The sequence below is a fragment of the Callorhinchus milii genome, unplaced genomic scaffold (genome assembly GCF_018977255.1).
Source record: "Callorhinchus milii isolate IMCB2004 unplaced genomic scaffold, IMCB_Cmil_1.0 Scaffold3, whole genome shotgun sequence".
Classification (NCBI taxonomy): Eukaryota; Metazoa; Chordata; class Chondrichthyes; order Chimaeriformes; family Callorhinchidae; genus Callorhinchus; species Callorhinchus milii.
The window spans coordinates 57593605-57616381 of NW_024704744.1; the positions used below are offsets into that span (position 1 = coordinate 57593605).

General features: G+C 40.9%; 1 protein-coding gene across 1 annotated transcript in view; it reads right to left on the reverse strand.

Moving 5' to 3' along the window:
- The window catches only part of dop1a (DOP1 leucine zipper like protein A), a 62167-nt gene that overhangs the window by 38555 nt on the left and 835 nt on the right, over nucleotides 1-22777 (reverse strand). The window contains 11 exon segments of the mRNA XM_007893870.2: nucleotides 3060-3171; nucleotides 3910-4029; nucleotides 4268-4388; nucleotides 5862-5973; nucleotides 6641-6750; nucleotides 8154-8253; nucleotides 9619-9717; nucleotides 11181-11370; nucleotides 15254-15424; nucleotides 15915-16096; nucleotides 19080-19270. Coding sequence (XP_007892061.2) covers nucleotides 3060-3171; nucleotides 3910-4029; nucleotides 4268-4388; nucleotides 5862-5973; nucleotides 6641-6750; nucleotides 8154-8253; nucleotides 9619-9717; nucleotides 11181-11370; nucleotides 15254-15424; nucleotides 15915-16096; nucleotides 19080-19217 — 1455 coding nt within the window. The 5' untranslated portion in view covers nucleotides 19218-19270.

Consider the following 22777-nt stretch of genomic DNA (forward strand, 5'->3'; position numbering starts at 1 on the left):
GTACATGTAATGGAAGTGTGTACAAATGTCTGAAACGTTTTGGAATCACGGACACCAATGCCCCATAAAGCACATGTTACATAAGTTGACCTGGAACCTCAACAAAAGAAAAAATCCTGATTAGGATGAACTACTTGGCATCATACGTTTCATTGAATTATTGAAATTACACCATAGAAAGAGGCCATTTTGCCTATTGGGTCTATTATTAAGTCATCCACTGCAGCCATCCACTACTCTAACCCAATTTCCTGTTCTATACTTGCACCCATTTAAAGTCTTCCTCTTCAGATGTTCTTAATCCAGCAATTTTGCTTGGGCCAGATCGTGCTTAGCTGCAGACAACAAGTTTTATTTATGGTCACGTGCTCACAGGAAATTTAAAAACTCATTAGGAAATTAGGGACAATTTTAAGACAAGGAGCTGTTTGAAAATCTGCATTAAAGCACCAAATTCCTCAGTGAGTGAGTGCAGTGTGCCAGGGTACAAATTTGATTGGTCTGTGGAAATCCTGAAGTAGCTATGTTGTAGTGGGAGTCATCAAACAGACACAATAAAATAATAATAATCCTTACAATTGATATAGCACCTTCATGTTGGGAAGAAATCTCAAACCCTTACACAAGATATTACTGTTAATATCGTGGCAAATGAAGCAGCCAATTTGCACACAGGAATATCCCACAGACAGGAAATTAATGACCAACTTTATATGGGAGATTGTTGGCCAGAACACCAGGAGGAACTCCCTTCTCTTTTCAAATGGTGCATGGGATCTTCAACATCCCCCTGAACAGGCAGGCGGGACATTGGTTTAATGTCTTATTCAAAGGCCATCATCCTATAATATACGAGTTCAAAGTCTCAACGTGGGGCTTGAACTGACAACCTTTTCACTCAGAGTCAAGAGTGATACCACCTAAGGCTGGAAAACTGCTTACGGAGAAGAACCGGAGTGAGGGAGAATAATCTTTGGCTGAAAAGTGGGAGCTCAATAGTAGGCGACTAGTGCTGGGTGGGGAAAAAAGTGAATACAGACAAAAGCATATCTTTTAAAAAAATCTTTAAAAAATCCGACTTCCATCAAATGGTTATTTTTTCAAAACAACTCACTTGAGAGGTTTAGATAAAGAACACACTTTGGCCCATCTCATCTCATCCTTCTAGAAATTCCACCCTATAATCTTCCCAGTATAGCTCCAAGCTACTTCTTAAAAGTTCAGTGTTCTATCATGAAGGCACGACAGCTTAGAATAAAGACATAACATGTCATTGGAACTTACCATAACACCATCTTTTAAATTGACTCAAAAACAGTCTCTGTTCATCAGCTTTCCACATGACTAAATAATCGGACCAAATTACTATGCTCAAAATAGCTATGTTTCGTCTTTTAAAACAAATGATTATTTTTCTATACTCGATTCAGAGAATGCTTCAAGGAATTTGTTTGAAAATGACAGGAACCTAAAGCTCTTCTCATTGTTATTGATGCTCAATTCCAACCCCCAGTAGCGCTCAACAGATACCTCCAGGCCGGCTCAGTTTGTAGCACTCTCACCCCTGAGTTAGAAAGGTGTGGGTCCAAACCCTACATCCAGACTCAAGAGTCTAGGCTGAGACGTTAAACCGATCTGCTGGTCCAGGTGTCCGGTAAAGATCCCATGGCACTATTCAAAAAGAAAAGGGAGTCTCTCCCAGTGTCCTACCCACCAATCCCCAAATAAAAGTGGTCATTCACTTCATGGTTGTTTGTGGAAATTGCTGTGTGTAAATTGGCTGTCATGTCCACCTACAAATACATAGTCACTCCACTTTACAGTTAACAAAAATCCTGTGAATCTCTTTTGAGATGTCATGGCAACATATATGACACCTCATCAAATGCAAGAATTCTTATTATTAAATAATAGTATCACATTTTGGAATGCAACAGCCAACACAACTTCAAACAAATACTGTGTGTGATATGAATATTCAACAACCAAATGGCACAAACAATTCTATCATTTTGTAATTCAGATCGACTGGATTAAGTTGGTTTAATATATAAAGTCAAGTTCCGCTTGACTTCCCAGATCTGATGGTTTATGGCTGCAATAAACAGACGTTGATGTTATGAAGATTACCATAAATACATGTTTCAGTTTAAGTCATAAAAATCTATCAAAGGTCTCAGGGTTGTAACTATGGTCTGTGTTAGTGCTTTCTACAAAAGACACAATCATGACATTTTGTGCCACTCAGGCATTACTGTCATCTCATTATTTTGTTTTGCTCTAATTGTGTAGAAGAATATGGCAGGAAATGGGACACAGAGATTGTTGGTTTGAACAGGAACTACATTTTTTATCTGATTGAAAAGTAAAGTAGTTAAGAAGTTAAGTATTTTGCAGTCTATTAACATAAACACCAAATACATACTGTTCCTCCTATTCAATCCTATAACAAAAAGGAATCAGCAATGCTTTTCATCTTCTCATTCATTTTCTGGCAGTAATACTTGGGATGCTGAGATCAATTATAGCAGGGCTATAGCTTCTCTAGCTGTGATCAATTAACTCTGAACAGAAACCTGCAACTTTCAGGTCACACTGCCTTTACTCACTTGGCCATTGGAGAAATAGTTTAATATTTAAACACATCTATCACGATGTCACTTTAACCACTTTTTTGAAGCTAGGCTCTAAAAGCAGACAAATCTGAGTCTCATACAGCCTCACAAAATAGAGATCCTGGTCCAGAGAATAACCTCAACATGACAATTAAAAATCAATCTCTACTTTTGAAGTTATAATTTACGTAAAGAGTACTTTTCACAGGTACAATACTACAACAACAACTCGCACTTATATAGCGCCTGCCACACAGCCTAGCTTCTCAGAGCGCTTTAACAGTGGCCGTGCCTGACTCTGAGCTGGGGGGGGGGGGGGGGGAGGAGTAAGACTGCAGAGAACTATAGTATTTCGGAACATAACATTTAATAATTTACAACAATGCTCCCAAACAAATACAGCCCAGCTATCAATACCAGCTAGTGCAGGAGTCAAATCCTTACCAGTGAAACGATGTCCAATAGAAAGTCAACCAAGAGACAGAATTCAGCCAGAGTGTACTCTGACATCTCCTTGCCACCAGATGATGCCTGCATTCTTGCACTCAGTGTTCTCCTAGCAAGCAAAGGGAAGGCAAGTATTATCTATCTCTACAGAAAGGCAGGTTTGATTAGTTTCAAACTACTGTATCACTATGTCCATCAATAAAATACAAGGCCAGCTGAGTAACTTTTTTATTTTTAGTTCAAAGCAAACGTCTTAAGATTTCTTTCTCAGCTTATCATTTTACCTTCCACACAAAACTGAAAACACAACTCTAACAAGTTCTAATCAGAACATTCAGAGCTGCAGGATATAGAAACCCTTGAATAGGACTGACATTTACATTTGAATGCTGGACATCAATATATACTGCCCAAATAGACGTTTTTTTTAAAAAAGTTAAACCAAGTTCAGACTGGAAAATGTGAGAGGTAATTCTGTTATATTTTTATATATGGTCCATATTAATACTATACAACCTGTGGCAAACCAATACTTCAACAACATCAACTTATATTAATAACTTATATTAATCAACATAAACTTCATGTAAAAGAATGCCTCAAGGAACTTTTTACAGATATAGTGGTGCACATCGAGCTGGGAAATATGAAGATGTTGACTAAACAATTCAATGCAATCCATAGCATTCACTTCCCTGAATTTTTCAAATCAATTCAGTTATGAAAACCTGAGAGAAATACAACCTTTTGTGTTTACTACAAGACGAGACCACTTGCATTTATATAGTGCCCTTCAAGTGGGATAGTGTCTCGGCGAACTTACAACTTTGCATCTGTGAGGACTTACCGACAACATTCTTCAAACCAACGAGCTATGTAGTCCCACATGTAATATGGTTCAAAGGAATTAAATAGAAGATTTGCAGTTTTAATCAGCTCTGAAGTCTTCTTATTCTCTCTCATTTTACTGAAAGAAAATGATAATTGGCAAAAATGAACTTGTGGTTACGGCTGGGTCCACATGTGTACAGACTGCTTAAGTGAATAAAACTGTTATTTTCTAATCTCTTTTGAGTGGAAGTAGTAAACCCATTTTTTTCTGAAGACCCAAAATTTTATAGCCAATTGTGTTACAACGTACATTTTACATGGACAATATATGATCATACTGCTGTGGTTATATACTTAGGTAAACATCAAAATACCTGCTTAACTGAGTGTGGTCCTTGTTGTAAGGAGATGGAGCCTTAAGATTCAGTTCTGCTTTGCATTGTGTATACAGTGTTTTAAAAACCTCTATAAGCACATCTTCCAGGATTGCTGGCCCTAGAAAATAACAGGATACATTCCATGTTTTCTTTGCCATTTATTAAAACCAGTTCACAGCTGAACAGAAGTCAACAAGTTAAAGCAAATTAGCTCATTCCATCTTCTCCATTCAGATGTAAAATGATGATGTGAAATTAACAGGTGAAAACACAGCCAGCTCCCTGTGGCTTTCTGTGCCTACACACTGCACAACAGAGGGTGGCGAGATTATGTTTGCAATCCCTCCCCCAACATACAGTGAGTTCCCAATTTCTACAGTTCCATCAGAGGAATCACCAAGCCCAAAGCAAGATACATTCCCAAAGAAAGGGAGGGAAACAAAACCGATTATAGAATAACACACACCTAAGGCCACTCTTGCACATCTGTAAATGACTAGTTACCAAGTGGTGATAGTACAGGCTGACATTAAGTTACTTATTCAACTGTTTGCCAATCAACAATTCAAGATGTGAGGAGCAACAAGGAAGACATGTTTAAAATATTAAAAACAGGGAGGGAGGGAGAGAAGCATAAAAAGGGAAATAAAAATACAAGTAGGGACAGCATCAACAACAACAGGAGGGCCTCGATCTTGTTGACGTTCAACTGAAGGAAGTTAGCTCTCATCCAGGACTTGATGTCTGACAGACATCCGCGTCCATGTGGAAGTTGACCCCATGTCTGCGGATGATGTCACCAAGGGGGAGCATGTGGATGTTGAAGAGGAGGGGACCAAGGACAGAGCCCCGAGGAACGCCGCACAAGACGGTCCGGGGGCTAGAGGAGAAGCCGTTTGAGGAGATGAGATACAGGGGGTGTGAGAGGTACGATCTGAACCAGTCAAGGACAGAACCGTGAAGGTTGAGGTGAGAGGAGAAGTGGTGGATGATGATAGAGTGGTCGACGGTGACGAAAGCAGCAGAGAGGTCAAGGAGGACGAGGAGGCAGAGGGATACCTGGTCGCAGATGGACAGAACCCTGGTCAAGGTATGTTGGTGGTGGAAGTAACCTTGATACATCCACCCTGTCACACAGCACATTCTTTAGTAACGTATCGTGTTTTGGGCTTAGTGACTTTGATGGCTCATCGCACATCACTGTATTGGGGGGGATTGCAAGCATGATCCTAATCTCTCCACTATTCTGTAGAATGTGCTTAGGCACAGAAAGCCAAAGGCTGTTGACTGTGTTTTCGTCTGCTCATTTCAGATCATCAGATCACAACAGTGAGGAATTTATTTGTAAAATAATATCTCCCTCATGTAAAGGCTACAGAGACATCTGAGGCTGTTCAATTTAAACTTGAAATCCAGTGGATCTTTACTACAGTATATTCATGCTCTTTGTGTTGCAGACAGGTAAGGCCAATGGTTGTAGAACAAATGTTTATCCTGGAGAGGGCTTATATTGAGATTTGTTGCAACTTACTCCCTCTGGTCTCAAGACAACAGAGGAATGAACAGTATTCCTGTCCACCGTGTGTAGTACCTAGCTCTGGTTTGTCCAGCAGACTAATGAGAATGCGAAAAGGTTTGAGGTCATGTGATGGTGTACTTTCTTCCTCCCTGGGTCCTTTTCCTTGCAAGATTCCCACCATAGCCTAGAAGAGGGGAAAGAAAATAATTATTCAATGGCCAAATAGCAAAGTGTTTACCATAAAAAGCTAGATACTCACTGCTAGAACAGTATCAAGCAAATGACTATAAATTAGAAATTCCTCAATTTGAAAATATTAAAATTAAATTTATTGTTGTTGTTGCAATGGGACTTGGGCTCCCATAAATGGGGAAACGCTTATCCACATTCTCATTTGCATATTTTGTTAAAATAAATTATTGAAAATTTTGATATGCACAGAAATAGGATCCATTTGAAGTTAACTTTGGAGCAAATTTTTTGCCTCATATAATATTTAGCTCACTCTAAACCATTAAGAGCCATGAAACAGAGCATTTATATTGACAATGATTTCACAGACTGTAAAGAGAAACACTGAAGAGAGCAAATCTTTCTGGCACAGCTTTGAATTGAAATACAAAGCATCTGATGCTTAACAAACTGCTCTTGGGACCCATCATTACATGGTGTATGAAGAGCAACCAGGATTCATGCAGGTTATAACTACTGATGTTCCTTCCTTGGCCATCCTCCTACCCTTCACCTTCCCAACTCGGGTCCAAATCCCCGACTGTCCAGCGCCTTGGAACATCCTCCCGATGTGAAAGACTCTACATAAATGTAATTTTGTATTGTATTTTGTATTGTACCTGAACCAGGAGATCCTTGGAGAAGGTATTAAAATAGTAAATGGAGTGTTCCTCATGGTTGCTGTGTCTGGTGCTCCTGGGGCCTACAGCGACACCGTTGTTATCAAATCCTAAACAAATCAGGAGCAAAAACAAACATTTAAAACTCCAACAGCAACGAACATGAGGATGACAAGTGTAAGATAAGTGTAATCAATAATGATTCTTTAATTTACTTACCAAATGGCAGTCCATTAAAAGAAAGTAACAAAAAAAAACATAGACAGTTTTAGTCAATGATTTGCAAGCAGACTGACTAAACTGCATAGAATTACATAGATGGACAGCACCGCTTGCAATACTACATTCAGTCTGTGACTTGGGACCGAAAAACCAGACCATGGTTACAAAGACCTGGGATATAAAATGGTCGCTGATATCACTTCCTGCATGCAGCACATGTGCACTGTAAGCAAGTGGCACTGTTGGTCAGTGCCACCGCTGTCCCAAAGCGCTGAACAATCAGGTGTCGGGGCCCGAGCATGGGGGAGTGGTGGGGTAGGGGTGAGGGAAGGCAAGAGAGGTGGGAGGGAGACCAAAGGCACGGTCGAAGAGAAGGGTCTTGAGACCGGACTTGAAGGAGGCAAGGGAGGAAGTGAGGTGAAGGGACCGTAGGATGGAGTTCCAGAGTGTGGGGGCAGAGAGGCTTAAAGCCTGGCCACCGATGGTAGGGCGGGTCAGGTGGGAGACATGGAGCAGGCCAGAGCCCGCTGAACGGAGGAGCGGGCAGATTGGTAGGGAGTCAGCAGGTCAGAGAGGTAGGAGGGGGCAAGGCCATGGATGGCCTTAAAGGTGAGGACGCGGATCTTGAATTCGATCCTCTGGGGGATGGGGAGCCAGTGGAGTCGGACGAGGGTGGGAGTGATGGGGTCGCGGAGCCTGATGCGGGACAGTACACGAGCTGCAGAGTTTTGGATGATCTGTAGCTTGTGAAGGGACGAGTTGGGAAGGCCGATGAGGAGGGAGTTTCCGTAATCGAGCCTTGATGTGACGAATGCGTGGGTATGCAGCTGTCACAGTAGGCAGGAAGTGAACAGTCAGCAACAGAAGCCAAAAGTGTACTGCACTTTCAGTATGGAGCAGGTCCACAGTACATCCAGATTATAAATGGATCTGTGCTACACCAGAGCCATGTTCTAACCGGGTCAGACTGTAACACAAATGCATCTAAAGCAAACAAAGGTTCCCCATCATCACTGAGCTTGCATTACTTGTTGAGCTTGCCTCATTCACAGGCCATCAAATCCTGTGCATGATTGGCCTACACATTAACCAGTCCACTGGAAATAATGTACAGTTCATACAGTACCTGATACAGTTGAATTATCAACACAGTGCCTAATGTGACTGGATTATCAACTTTTATCTGGTATAGACTATATTCCGGTGGGCTGCTTGCAAGACATCTAAGATGGTACATTGGCTGACAGTCTTCAATCGTTTTAACATGTGCAACTCAGAACGTGCAACTTACCAAGAAGCCATGCATAGAGCCTACGGTTGAGGGACATATCTCTGCGAAGTACTACATGCAAAGCTGCAGACAGGATCTGTATCATGTCTGGGCGAGTGGCCTGATGAAAGTGACAAAACAAAACACAAATTTTAAAATATTCCAAACAGAAGCTGGAAGAGTGAGTTGGCACTGAAAAAGAAACTGGTGGAAATTATTGAAACGCTGTCAACATGTCATAAGATACAAAGTGCGCACAGACAGCGAGATTGTGATCTAAAAGGGACAATTTTCACAACTACTGCTCGACGATTCCAACGCCCTGCTCGGCAGACTCCCCCAGCTTTCCCTAACACAAGCTGCAGACCATCCAAAAATCTGCAGCCCGTGTGCTCTCCTGCACTGGGCTCCAAGAGTCTATCACCCCCATCCTTGCTCAGCTCCCCGGCACTCCATTCCCAGCAGATCAAATTCAAGTTCCTCAATCTCACATTCAAATCCTCCACGGCCCCCTCCACCCTACCTCTGCAATCTCCAGCAAATTTATCATTCCCTCCCTTCAGCCATCACCGGCCTGCTTCATGTTCCCCACCTCACCTGCCCCACCATCAGTGGAAGAGCTTTCAGTCATTCTGGTCCCACTCTTTGGAACTCCATCCCTCTGCCTTGCTTGCCCCATTCTTTCCCACCTTTAAAACCCATCTTAAGACCTTTCTTTTTTGACTGTGGTTTTGATCACCTTTCCCTAGCTCCAACACTCCTTAGCTCCCCCATCCCCGCTCGGGTACATAGTTGACTTTGTGAAGCACTTTGGGAGATGACCCGACGTTAAAGGGACTATATAAATGTAAAACTGCTGTTATGTAGACAAATGGGCAATTTATCTGGGCGAGCAAAATCCCACAAACAATTAATCCGCTTTTTGTGGATTTTAGGTGAGAGAGGGACATTGGCTAAGACACCAGTTTTTCTAAACAGTGCCAAGGGACCTTTAAAGCTCACAATAATAACCACACCAAGCAGTGAAACATGAACCATATACATTTTTCCCTTTTTTGTCTGACAAACCTTTGGGATTATGCAGTAAACTAACAAAAATATGATCTGTTACTTACACTGTCTACTAAGTGATGATTCACTGGATTGACCATTGCATTAATGATTTCTAGCATGTGCCACATTCAAAGTAACATTATATTCAATAAAATGAGTCAAGCCATACATAAATGCATCATTTACAACGAATGTTTTTTACATACAAATAGATAATTTCTATTCATGAAAAAACGCTAATAACGCACATTGTCGACCTCATATTCTGTTTGCTAATAAACAATTCTGACACATAGTATTGATATCAAAGCTTCCTGTTCATCAACTAGCCGCCTACTAAAATCCAAACAATCTACATCTATACATTAGATACATTGTAAATCAAACTAATTGAGTCAGTGCTTCTCATATATTCATTATAAACATTCTATACCTGACTCAGATGAAATGGGAAGCAGAACAGAATGAGGTCCAAGGTGCTTCTTTGCACAAGTACACTGGAGTCCTGGACTGAAACGCTCACTGCTTCAACCTACAAGATTGGATGCAAAGTGAGTATTAGTGACAAGAGAGAGCTACAAACAGCCTGGGCAGTAATACCAGGCCTTTAATACAGCTAAAGTAAATGAGGAAAGTGACCACCTATGAATTTGAATTCAGTATCTTGTGCTTCTGGGCTCATCATTCGTCCATATTAGGTAACTAATGGGACTAGTTGTTCAAACAAGAGTAATCAGCATGGTGCTGTTGCCTCAAAGTGCTATGATATGGAATGGTAGGATCCAGAATCCAGGTGCATCCCACAGGGAGAGAATTAAATTCTGCTCAGGATAAATACAGTACTGTAGTAAAATCTCACACAGAATTAGTATGTTATGATAGGTGTGCTGAACTCAATTCTCAGAACCGTGCTTTGACAGTCTGGCAACCTTTTTTTTGTATAAAAGCATCGACTCATTCCCATTACGTGCATATCTTTAGTGAAGAGAATTAGACATAGTTACAAAAAGCACCATTTAGGAAACAAACATTTTTGCTTGGCTAATTTACACTTTCTCAAACTTTATCCCTGTAAACATATGTACCTTTGTTTGTCAGTTACAGATTTTTTCCCTACAATTCTGTGTCTTCCTCCCAGATATTCATTCCACTATTCCAATAGCATAAAAAACAAGTGTGTGATGATATTGAGAACACATCAGTTATCTCATTACCTCAATTCAATTGAGTCTTCACTATTTGTATAGATAATAATTCTTGCATTTGATATAATATAATCCTTGCATTTGATATAGCGCTTTTCACGTCTGCTAGACGTCTCAAAGCTCTTCACAGAATATACTGTAAAGTGAATTGACTGCATATTTGTGGGTGAAATGTGGCAGCCAAATTGCACACAGCAGTGTCCCACAAACAGTCGTGGATTGAAGTGACCAATTTATTATCGTTTAATATATTGTAAAGTGAATTGACTGTATATTTTGTGGTATATATATGTGATGATGAGCTTTAAAATTATGGCTAAAATCTGTTGATTTAATAAAGAAAAAATGCTAATAATTTATTAGGTAAAACATATGCAATAGATGTTTATAACTCACATATAACTGTCATTCATGAGTGTTGTGTTCTTCCTAACTTCCATTTCTTTAGTCATCTACGCATTCATTGCAATTCTAGGTTTTACCTTTTTTAGGGTAACTGTTCTGTGTTCAGGTAGGTGTTACCTTCTCTTCCACTAGGTGCAGTTCCACTGGAACCACATTTATTTGTGTGTGAGCCTCGAATGAGTGTTGACAGGCTCTTCACTACACAGGGGGATCATACTGAAGACATATTTGTTTGGCAGTACAAATTAAGGGGATTCCTAACAGTATGATACTCAACGAAACTAAAAGGTAATCTCTATCCAGCTTTGAAATTGAATAAATTACAACTCGGTGACTTTACATGAAAATGAATCAAAAATAATGAAATGTATGAAAATGTGAGTACCATCAGCTCAATGTCACTGCCGATGACATATAGCTGGTCCTCCATCGAGAGCTTGCGGTTGAGATGCAAGAGCACAAAGGTGATTCCTGGCAAGCGGACAGCAGGGCTGGTCAGGATACTGCCCCAAAGGGCACTGTAAAAAGCAGACTGTTCCACCGCAGCTGCAACCTTTTCCAGCAAGGTATTTGTTCTGTGTGTAAAACATTAAAATAATGGGGAATTAAACAAAATAGTGGATTAAAACACAACTGTAAAACACGGATTAATCAGACAATGGAGCTCTGGAATAACACACAACGGATGTAAAGTCAGGTTTTGTGATAGCTAGAATAGCATTTCAAACATGACCAATTACAGAACCAATAACTTAGCAGAACTACATTCCTAAATACAGTATTACTTTCACTTAGTACAAATCATTTCAGTATGGCAATTTTTCTTAAAATAAAGTTTTTAACATGATGACCTTTGGTTTATGGTACTGGAGCTTTAACAATTCAGAACCAGCAAATCATGATTTGCTAATCATCTCCAGTACGATTGCTAAACATGGAAATGACCATGTTCCACATAATAAAAATGTGAAATATGGTTTCTACTAGATCCTATTATAGCAATGTCCTTTGATCTCTGGGAGTGGGCACAAATGCTGAGCAGACAGATGTGACTGGTTCTAAATATCTAATGCGAAATGAGTTTGGGCACTCTCAACTCAGTTCTTCATGGATTTAAGCAAACAGCACAAAATCTCCCCTAATTGTCAATCTGAGAAGATCACAGTGATGGCTGGTGTGGAAAATGGAAATGTCATATTACAACTGCAGGAAAGGAGGCAGAGGCACATTTTGAAACTGTCTACAATCTATTCTGAAGCTGATTGCTTCCTTGGATTGCTTACTACCATCATGGATTAATTAATTCAACTAGTGTCGGAAGTTCTACTGTACTGCTGAATTATGCGAAAGGGTTTCTTTGCAAAATGTACTCATAAAAATCTAGGGTTTCAACACAGCTGTGTTTCTGTGTTGATGGTACAATGGTACAACATATAGCACATGCTGCTTTAATGTGTTAATGAAGGGGCCCACAGGAGAAAAGCGGGTTTCAGGGGAAGTAATTTGAGTCCTTTAGGAGTCAGAGTTCAGCAATCTATCAAGGTACTTAGAAAGAAGAGTATCATCACAAGTATCATCACAAAAAAAACCATGACAAATAAGTGATCAATACAGTTATATATTTTTATTTCAATAGAGAAACGTTTACAGTAAATAAAAATATGTTTGCTCTGCAAAGTTAACTCTCATCATATTCCCTCAATAAGTGCTAATCGTAAAGTACATGTAAATTGCCAAAAATAAATGCAGTAATATTAATAAACATGTGTAAAAAACTGCAATATGTAGGTGTCAACCTGGCTCATTTGGTAGCACTCACTTCCGAGGCAGAAGGTTTTGGGTTCAAGCCCCATGTCAAGACACTGAACTATTCTAGGCTGACGTGCAAATACTGGGGAGCACTGCATTGTTGGAGGTGTTGTCTTTCAGATAATATGTTAAACCAAGGTCTCACCTGCCTGTTTAGGTGGACGTTAAAGATCCGGTAGCACTTTTGGAAGAGAAGGGAGTTTCTCCTGGCTGCTTGTGGAACATTTGCAATATGTAAATTAGCTGCCCACATCAATAGACAGTCACTACAGTTTACAATAGATCCCGTGAAGAGCTTTGAGATGTTTCCCCACCCCATCTGATATGAAAGGTATTATATCAAATGCAATGGTAGTTATTATTTTTAACATCATGAGACTTTAAATGTTGCTGTACAACATAAGTAAATAATCCTGTGAAAGTCACATTTCAACAATATGCACATTTGCAGCCTTATTTATTGTCTTCACTAGTTATGAGGAATCATCAATGATGATATTCTCACAAAGTCACCCTCAGGTTGGAGTGACACATCAGTTACAGTGCAACACAGGACTCCCCAAGTTGCCTTCAGTTGATTTGATGATTGTCTGTATGTTGTAATCCAAGCACAAGAGAGATGAGGACCAGTGAAGTCGTAATCATTCCAATATATCAATCAGACCCACATTTTGTGACAACATAACACTGCAAACCCATTGCAATGAAACGCACATGTCTGGATCTACAATGCAATGTTCACAAATTATTTAAACTTTGACCTAGAGACTCCATAGGTGCTCCAGTGTAGTGGAAGAGTTGAAGGCACAAATAACAATAATAATCTTTGCATTTGATATAGCACCTTATCACGTCTTCGAGACGTCTCAAAATGCTTCACAGAATATACTGTAAAGTGTATATTTTGTATATATTTGACTGTATATTTTGTGGGCGAAACATGGCAGCTAATTGCGCACACCAACAGTTGTGGATTGAGTGACAAATTTTTTTAAGGAATTATTACCCCCGGAAAACCTATCTGCCAATCGACTAACAACCGGGTTCCTACTTACTGGTAGGTAAACAGAAGCGTATGGAGTAAGGAAACTTGCCCAAAGTTTTGCTCTGCCAGGAATCAAACCCAGGTCTCTCTCTTGCAAGGCACATGCTCTAACCACTGAGCTACAGGGCTCCACGGTAGTTTATACTTTGGCTGATGTGTTTCCAACCTGTGTTGGACCCAAGCAGAAAACCTCCATACAATGTCCCCCAATTCCCCAATTGTACACTGAAGGATGCGTCCTACAGGTGGTGTTAAAGTCCGTGGTTTATATTTCTCCATCAAGCATATCAGGTTCCTTTTCTGGGCAGAACCTTCATTATCATCCTACAAGATCATGACAGCAGTTGTTGCTTCTACTCCAAGGATGAAGATGTGGAGGAATCATCTGGAGTTATAAAGATAAAATCTTGATTACTAAACATACACAACATGACAATAAAACATTGTAAAATAGTTTTTTACTTTTTGAAGTAATTAAAGAATTGTCACAAGAATATTTAATAAAACATTTGAATTATATATTGCTGCAATACATATTATCCAATGTATATTAAACTGCAATATTTGAAGTAATGGAGGTGGTTCCATACATGGAAATCTTACCAGAATCAATTGTTTCCATTCCTTGTTCCATTTTTAGTTGTGTCCTTGGCAATATCAGTCTTGAGTAATGCATTTGTTTTAATCTCAAGTCACCCAGGTAATGTTAGCTCTTTTGGCTATAATGCGCCAACCACATCAACAGCTGCCATTTGGAGGCATTGGTTTGTGTGCCTAGAAATAAATTCTTTACATTTTGTAAACTCCGCAATAAATACATTGAGTGCTGCTCTTCTCAACTCAGGTTTCCATCAGTTGTGTACATTGAATGCTCATGCTATCTGCACCATGTTGAAAATAAATCATTTGCAATGAACAAACCAAATCCTTCCTGGTAGTTAAGGTGCTTATTTTTAGCCATTTCAGGTCACTCAATTCACGACTATCGTGGGACTCTGTTGTGTGCAATTGGCTGCCACGATTCGCCCACAAAATAAAGTCAATCCACTCTACAGTATATTCTGTGAAGCGCTTTGAGATGTCTCAACAACATGATAAGGCGCGATATATATCAAATGCAAGGATTATTATGCACAGATTTCCAGGACAAGCTTGGATTAGATGGCATTCTAAAAGACCTTTAGTGACACTGTGGTGGATGATGATACTTCCTCCTGCAAATTGATTAAAATATTTGCTCAGTCTACTCCCTCTCTATCTTTGACCTGGAAGGACAAGGATAAGAAGTTCTAATTGGTTGGATCTTTTGTGAGAATACCAGGTGGTAGATCAAAGGATTGAAATAAGCTTGATGCTAAAGTTCAGAGCACAGATCACTACAAGGACTTCTGAGCTCTGCTACATGTCATCGTGTATAATGTTTCAGGCACCCTTAATATTTGACTGAAAAGCTCGTTTTAGCCCAACAAATAAATACACATCATTTGCAGGTTGAAATACAGAACAAATTTGTGAAAAATATTTTAACCTTACAAAAGAAAGCACCCACGTGTTCCCTTGAAACACATACAGATATTCATGCAACAAACAATGCATCCTCTTACCTGTCATAATACTCAGAGCCTTCTTCCAAGCCTGGCAACACTCCCGTCAAAAGGCCTTGCAGACCTGGCTTCAGAGTCTTACCCAGTGGCAAGTAGTAAACTTCGTACAAGCTTAAAAGTGCCGGCTTGACAGACATGGCCGCATTGGCGAGAAGAGGAAAGAGGCCAGAACTGAAGAGAGAATCATTCTCAAATTAGTTCCAAATACAATATTTCACAAAACACAACTAGTTCGGATTAAATAGTTCATAAAACTAACCAGAGATCTGCTGGAAAAAATAGAATTCAGATTCCAGGGCTTCCTGAGCAACAGCAGACAAAACACATACAGAAGAGCATGTCCACGCAAGATATATTTTTAAAAATAGTACAGAATAAAATATTGAATTACAAAGTAATAATCTATATTCTGAGTTGCAAAGTAATAAAATATGTATTCTAGATCAAAAACTGGGCAATCCTAAATATTCATTGTTTAACAACCAAATCCGTATCTTAAGAACTGCAATGCCCCATAGAGAGTTCAGTCAGATTGCATGTTCATTACTTTACATAATAAATGTCTCAACACTCTGTAACTGTTCAAACACATTGATTCACTAAATATGCAATGTCTTAACATGATTGTTTTTAATAAAGGAGGAATTAATGAATAGCACACCTGTATAAGAAGAGATCTTTTGCCAGCCGCTTGGGGCCAATCATTTTAAAAATTATCTCGTACGTTTCTAGCGCTTTCCGGTGAACACCACTGGGCAATGCTGGGTGAAGACACTGGGCCAAGCGCTTGCCAACCGTCAGCTTCTTTGGGACCACATGGTACTTTGCATTGTTTTGCAAAACCTGTTAACAGAGCACAAGCATATCTTTAACCTTGGTAAAAGCAACTGCTAAAGTCAGGATTTTCTAGGATAATAATAATAGTGCCTTATCACATCTTTGAGACGTCTCAAAGCACTTTGCAGAATATACTGTAAAGTGAATCGACTATGTATTTTGTGGACGAAATGCTGGATGAAGAAGGTTTTACAAAGAGAACTACATCAGACGAGTTGAACAAACCACAACACTCAAGAGCTTTCAGTGGAACTTAGTCAGCAATTTCAAGTAAATGTGCAATACGTAACCCCTGCAGGCACGTAGATCAAATAATCTGCACTCAGAATTCAAGCCTTCATTGTTGAATGCGGGCTGCTGCTCAAATTACTCTAACAATGCATTTCATTCACTGCTTCCAGACATTTTGATGTGATAAGTTGCTATATAAAATGGAGGATTATGATTATTTTATCCAAGGGATTACACCACACTAGCTAGCTTTCACTCTGGAGCTATCACTTTGATCCCTGCGTATTCCTGAAGCTTGTAATATTTTTCTGTCATGGATTTATCCAATTCCCTTTTAAATGCTGTGAAGGACTCAGTTTCAATGTCCATTTATGGTAAAACACTCCATAATTACCCGGTGTAAAAGATTCCTTTTAGTCTTTTGTGTTTTTTTGTTAAGTGATGATACTCAAATTACACATCGTCAACCTGTCCCTCTCCTGTGGCTCTGTTCCCATTCCCTTAAAAACTGCCACCATCACTCCCACCTTGAAAAAACCCTCCCTTGATGCGTCGCAGCTATCAAGCTACCGGCCCATCTCCAACCTCCCCTTCCTGTCCAAGGTCCTTGAAAGAGTTGTCGCCTCCCAGCTGCGCTCTTTCCTCTCCAACCATTCATTACTCGAACCCCTTCAGTCAGGTTTCCGTGCTGCCCATAGCACAGAAGTTGCCCTGGTCAAGGTCACCAATGACATCCTGACCATCTGTGACCAGGGCTCCCTCTGCCTCCTCGACCTATCGGCAGCATTCGATACGGTCGACCACGCTATCCTCCTCCACCGCTTGTCCTCCCACCTCAACCTTCAAGGCCCTGTCCTTGAGTGGTTTAGGTCGTACCTCTCCCACCGTCTTCACTTTGTTTCCACGAACGGCTGTTCCTCCATCCCCCGCACTGTCTCGTGCGGTGTCCCTCAAGGCTCTGTCCTCGGTCCCCTCCTCTTCACCCTCTACATGCTCCCCCTCGGTGACATCATCCGCAGACATGGGGTTAACTTCCACATGTATGCGGATGACACCCAACTCTACCTTTCCTCCTCTACCCTCAACTCCACGACCACCGATGTCCTGACAGCCTGCCTGTCCGACATCGAGTCCTGGACGAGAGACAACTTTCTTCAGCTCAACGTGCGCAAAACTGAGGCCCTCCTGATTGGCTCACGTCAGCGCCTCCGCACCTCAGGCGCTGACAGCATCAGCATCCAAGGCTGCACTCTCCACCTCTCAAAGCCAGTCAGGAACCTCGGGGTTCTGTTCGACCCTGAGCTGTCCTTTCTCCCTCATATCCGCACCACAACTGGCACCGCCTTCCATCACCTCCGGAACATCGCCAGACTACGGCACTACCTCACCCCTCACGCTGCTGAAACTCTGGTCCACGCCTTTATCACCTCAAGGCTGGACTATGGGAACTCTCTCCTCGCCGGCCTTCCCGCCACCTCCCTCCACAAGCTGCAGGTCATTCAGAACTCTGCAGCTCGTGTACTGTCCCGCACCAGGCTTCGGGACCACATCACTCCCACCCTCGCTCGCCTCCACTGGCTCCCCATCCCCCAGAGGATCGAATTCAAGATCCTCATCCTCACCTACAAGGCCATTCACGGCCTCGCTCCCTCCTACCTCTCCGACCTACTATCCCCCTACCTACCTGCCCATACCCTCCGTTCCTCTGGCTCCGGTCTGCTCCACATCCCCCGCCCCAACCGCCCTACCATTGGTGGTCGGGCCTTCAGCCTCTCAGCCCCGAGGCTCTGGAACTCCATCCCCCAGTGCCTTCGCCGCCTCCTCCCTTTCCTCCTTCAAGGCCGGTCTCAAGACCTTTCTCTTTGACCGTGCCTTCAGCTCCCCTCTCGACTCTCTACCCCTTCTTCGCTCCCTCCCTTCCCTCCCCTCACCCTGACCATTTCCCCCTGATGCTCGGGTCCTGACCCAACTGTACAGCGCCTTGGGACGTCCTCCCGACGTGAAAGGCGCTCAATAAATGGAATCTTGATGTTGTTGTTGTTGTACACCCTCTATATTTATGACTCTTAAATCAGTAGAAATAATGTACTGGGGAGAAATTTTACCTGTCAAAACCAAGCACCAACAAATCAGGAGGCCCCTATCGCACACTAAGTTCATAGGTTTTGGAAACCTTCTAAATCCCAGCTTAATCTTGTCTGTGATAATAACAACAATTCTAGCGCTTCAAATATCTCCAAATAACTGTTCCATTCTTGACCGTAATGAGTTTCCACTGAACCTGGTCAGTCTATGTCTGTGATGGCATTTCTATAACGAGGTGCCCAAAACAGGCCAGAATACTCAAATTGTGATCTTACAAATAAAACATCAACTCTTTGTTCATATTCAATGTCACTTTTGTATAAAACCTAGATCCAATTTGTTTTTATGTAGTTTTGTCTACTTGCACTCCCACATTTAAAGGCCTGTGTATCCGTTAGGTCTACATGCAAACACTTCGAATTGATAGTGAATAGTCATGAATATAAAGATTCAAAATATAAAGATTCAAAAAGTGACTTCCTTGCCGAATTTGTTTAAAACACATCAATTAAACACAAAGAGCTCTTTCTCATATGCAAATTATAGCAGTCTACTGTACAATACTTTAAGGTAAAAAAATTATTAAACAGTTTACTGCGTAATAGGCGCACACTATTACAGCACAAATCAGCTCATAAAGATTAACACATTTGTATTTTCCTATTGTCATTACCTTGTTGAGTTTACCCAGCGCTGATATCAGATCTGCCCATTCACTGGAATACTCAAAATTTTTCAGGGCTTTATCCACCGCTGCTACATAGTTTCTGTACTTGGAGTCGCTCAATAACTCCAATTCCTCCGCATTCATCCTCCTTAAACATGCAGGCAAGGTCCAACTCCAAAGTCATCAAAGATCTTTACCTGAAACGAACGAAACAGATTTGTATACCTTCAAATAGGAAACACAAAAACAATTTGGATTAACAGACAAGAATAAAACATACAATTTCTTTAATCCTTGCATTTGAAATACAGCCTTATCACGTCTTCAAGACGTCTCAAAGCACTTCACAGAATATACTGTAAAGTGAATTGACAATTCACTTTGCAGTATATTCTGTGGGCGAAGCACGGCAGTCAATTGCGCACAACAGTGTCCCACAAACAGTCGGGGATTGAGTGACCAATTTATTATTAATATTACTTTTTTGAAAGATTTATTACACCCGGAAAAGCAATCCGCCAATCGACTAACAACCGGGTTCCTACTTATTGCTAGGCAAACAGAGGCGTGCGGAGTAAGGAAACTTGCCCACATTTCACCCCCCACCCCACCCGGACATCAAACCCAGGTCTCTCTCTTGTGAGGTGAGTACTCTAACCACTGAGTTACAACCATTAATAACCATTATTTAACTGCTTGTTTTATGCTTTGCAAACTAGACAGTTCCAAATTGGTGTACAGTGTAAACTGTTATGTCAGTTCAACCTACAGTGGAGTCCTGTAGCTCAGTGGTTAGAGCACGCCGCGTAAGCGAGAGACCTGGGTTCAATTCCCGGCAGGGCAAAACTTTGGGCAGGTTTCCTTACTCCACGTGCCTCTGTTTACCTAGCAATAAGTACACAAATAAAAAAAACCCAGTTGTTAATCTATTGGCGGATTGCTTTTCTGGGGGTAATAATACCTTCCAAAATAAATAATATAAAATTGATCGCTCAATCTACAACTGCTTGTGGGACACTGCTGAGCTCAATTGGCTGCCACGTTTCGCCCACCAAATATAGTCAATTCACTTTACAGCATATTGTGTGAAGCGCTTTGAGATGTCTTGAAGAAGTGATAAGGCACTATATCATATGCAAGGATTATTATTATTATTATATTGACCTACGATTGCTTGCATACTCACTAGATATTCAGACCAATTTTAAAAACTTTACTGTTAAATTAATATGGAAGGACCTTTCAGATAAGAGTTTTAAAACCATAAATCAAACTTAAACCTCTTAGCCACCGTAAAATATAATGCCTTCATCAGACTCTTCAGCACACACTGCTGATCAACTACTAAATCTGCGTCTGGGGCTCATGGAGTATAACGTGGGGAATTCACTCAGAGGGTAGTGAATTTGTGGAATTCTCTATCCCAGAAGGCTGTGGATGCTCAGTCCTTGAACAAATTCAAGACTGAGGCTGATAGATTTCTAAATGAGAGGGATTAAGGGATATGGGGATAGGGCGGGTAAATGGAATTAGGTTAGAAGATCAGCCATGATCTTATTAAATGGCAGGGCAGGCTCGAGGGGCCGAATGGCCTACTCCTGCTCCTACGTCTTATGGTCTTATGAATAGTGCTAATGAACCAGTGATATAACATAACATGTAGGAGCAAGAGTAGGCCATTCGGCCCTTCGAGCCTGCCCCGCCATTCAATCATGGCTAATCTTCTAATCTAACTCCAGCTAATAACCTGACCCTGCCTTATCCCCATATCCCTTAATCCCTTTTGCAATAAGAAATCTATCTATCTCAAGTGTATCAGCAAGTGTACTTAAAAATAGTGGGAATATGAACTAAAGAGACAAAAAGAGTTGTACTTAAACCTCTATGTTTTAATATTGTAGAAGTACACTTTCTGCGCAATACATTTCTTACATAAAAATTATGTGCCCACTACAATAACCAGGACTTTTCCCCAAGACTCTACAGCTCTCTCCAGGTTAAACTGGAAGACCACATTCAATAGTTGTATGGTGGGGTGTTTTTCTGGATGAAGTACATACATTTTACACTCACAAATGCATTTTACTGAAATTCCAGTGACAATTTACCAGTTTCCTGGAGTTTTTCGTCAAATGCAACAAATGACCCTTGGAATGCGCGCTCTCTCTCTGGAGAGACGCATCCTGTTTACCTAATTCCGGAAAGTATTAGGCACACGTTGGCAAGAGCCAAGGCTTGGGGACCCTGAGTGTACATTGGGGTAACTGCTGGAGTCCAAGCAGCTAAAACCATATAGCTTGACAATACGGCTTTGGCTTGAAGGGTTAACGGGAGCTGAGTGGGAAGAGTCCCCTGCCCAAGTGACTGGTCTGCCCTTCCAAGTCAGACCGATGAGCCAGGCTGGCTGTGCTGTCATATAATAATAATCCTTGCATTTGACATAGCGCCTTATCATGGAACTGGACTACCAAGACCACCACGGAGGGTTGGCTCAATTCTGACATGACACTGCCAAACATGTGACCTTGGAGCCTGTTCAGCTTTAAGGAGACCCCACTTTTCAGCAGCTGTCCCCCCCTTCCCCCAGGTATCAGAGTTCCCTCGTCAGCTATCTCACCAACATCTGCCTTCAGCGTGGTAGGAGAACCTTTACAGGACAGCTTGCAATGTGCCAGACACTTTAATGTTCTCTCGCAGCCTTTTACAAGAAACCTGAACTGCTAAACAACTTAACACCTGTTTTTTTAGCATACCCACTAATAATAACACTAATTCAGTGTTTAAATCTAGGTTATAAAAGAAATGTGTGCAGAATGCATATTAGTGTAATGGCAAGTAAATTCCTTGTGTAACTCACTGGGCACTGAGGTATATTAATATGCAAATTACAGGTTTATGCGGTTTTAAAGGTATTTACAACAGGGAACAAAATACCTTGGGACGTCCTCCCGACGTGAAAGGCGCTCTATAAATGGAATCTTGTTGTTGTTGTTGAAATGTTCTCCTAAATGTAAATCCATATTTTGGCACAACCGTGTTACTAATCATTCCTTACCAATCATAGCATTGAATATTTTTATTAAATACAATCTTACATTAAAAATCTCCTACATGCTCTTTCAAAACTACACTCAGACTGCTAGCCTTTAATACAGTATTAACCCACATTTGTTGTTGACAAAGAATGGGACCCGTAGTAAAGGGTTATGAATGCACATTTAAGGCAAGCATCAGGAGGCATCCCTTTACAGAGTATAATCAACAGCTGGCTTACCACAAAGGGTGGCTAATGTAAGGGCATTAAATTCTACTACAGTACAGCTGAGAGAATGATCAGATTTTTTACCTCACTCTTTTCTCATAAGTAAAGAAAAATGATATCCAAGCATAATGTTCATTAAGTCAATTGTTCATTCAAAAACAAATGCACTCTGTCAGATGTGTCCCTTTTGAGTATTGAGTAGTAAAGTCAAATAACACATTATCCTTTCACCTCTGGTCCACTTCAAGCCATTCCCTCTAACTCCATTTATGTCCAGGGTTTAACATATCCTCACTCTTAACAACTTTATGGATCCCACTCAAAACACATTTACCATTTACAATCTAGTTTGTAGCAGGGACAGGCCCATAACACAACAGTCACAAGATAATAATAATGCACTGTGTCATATGTACATTACTTACAGCCATCCAATCTAATT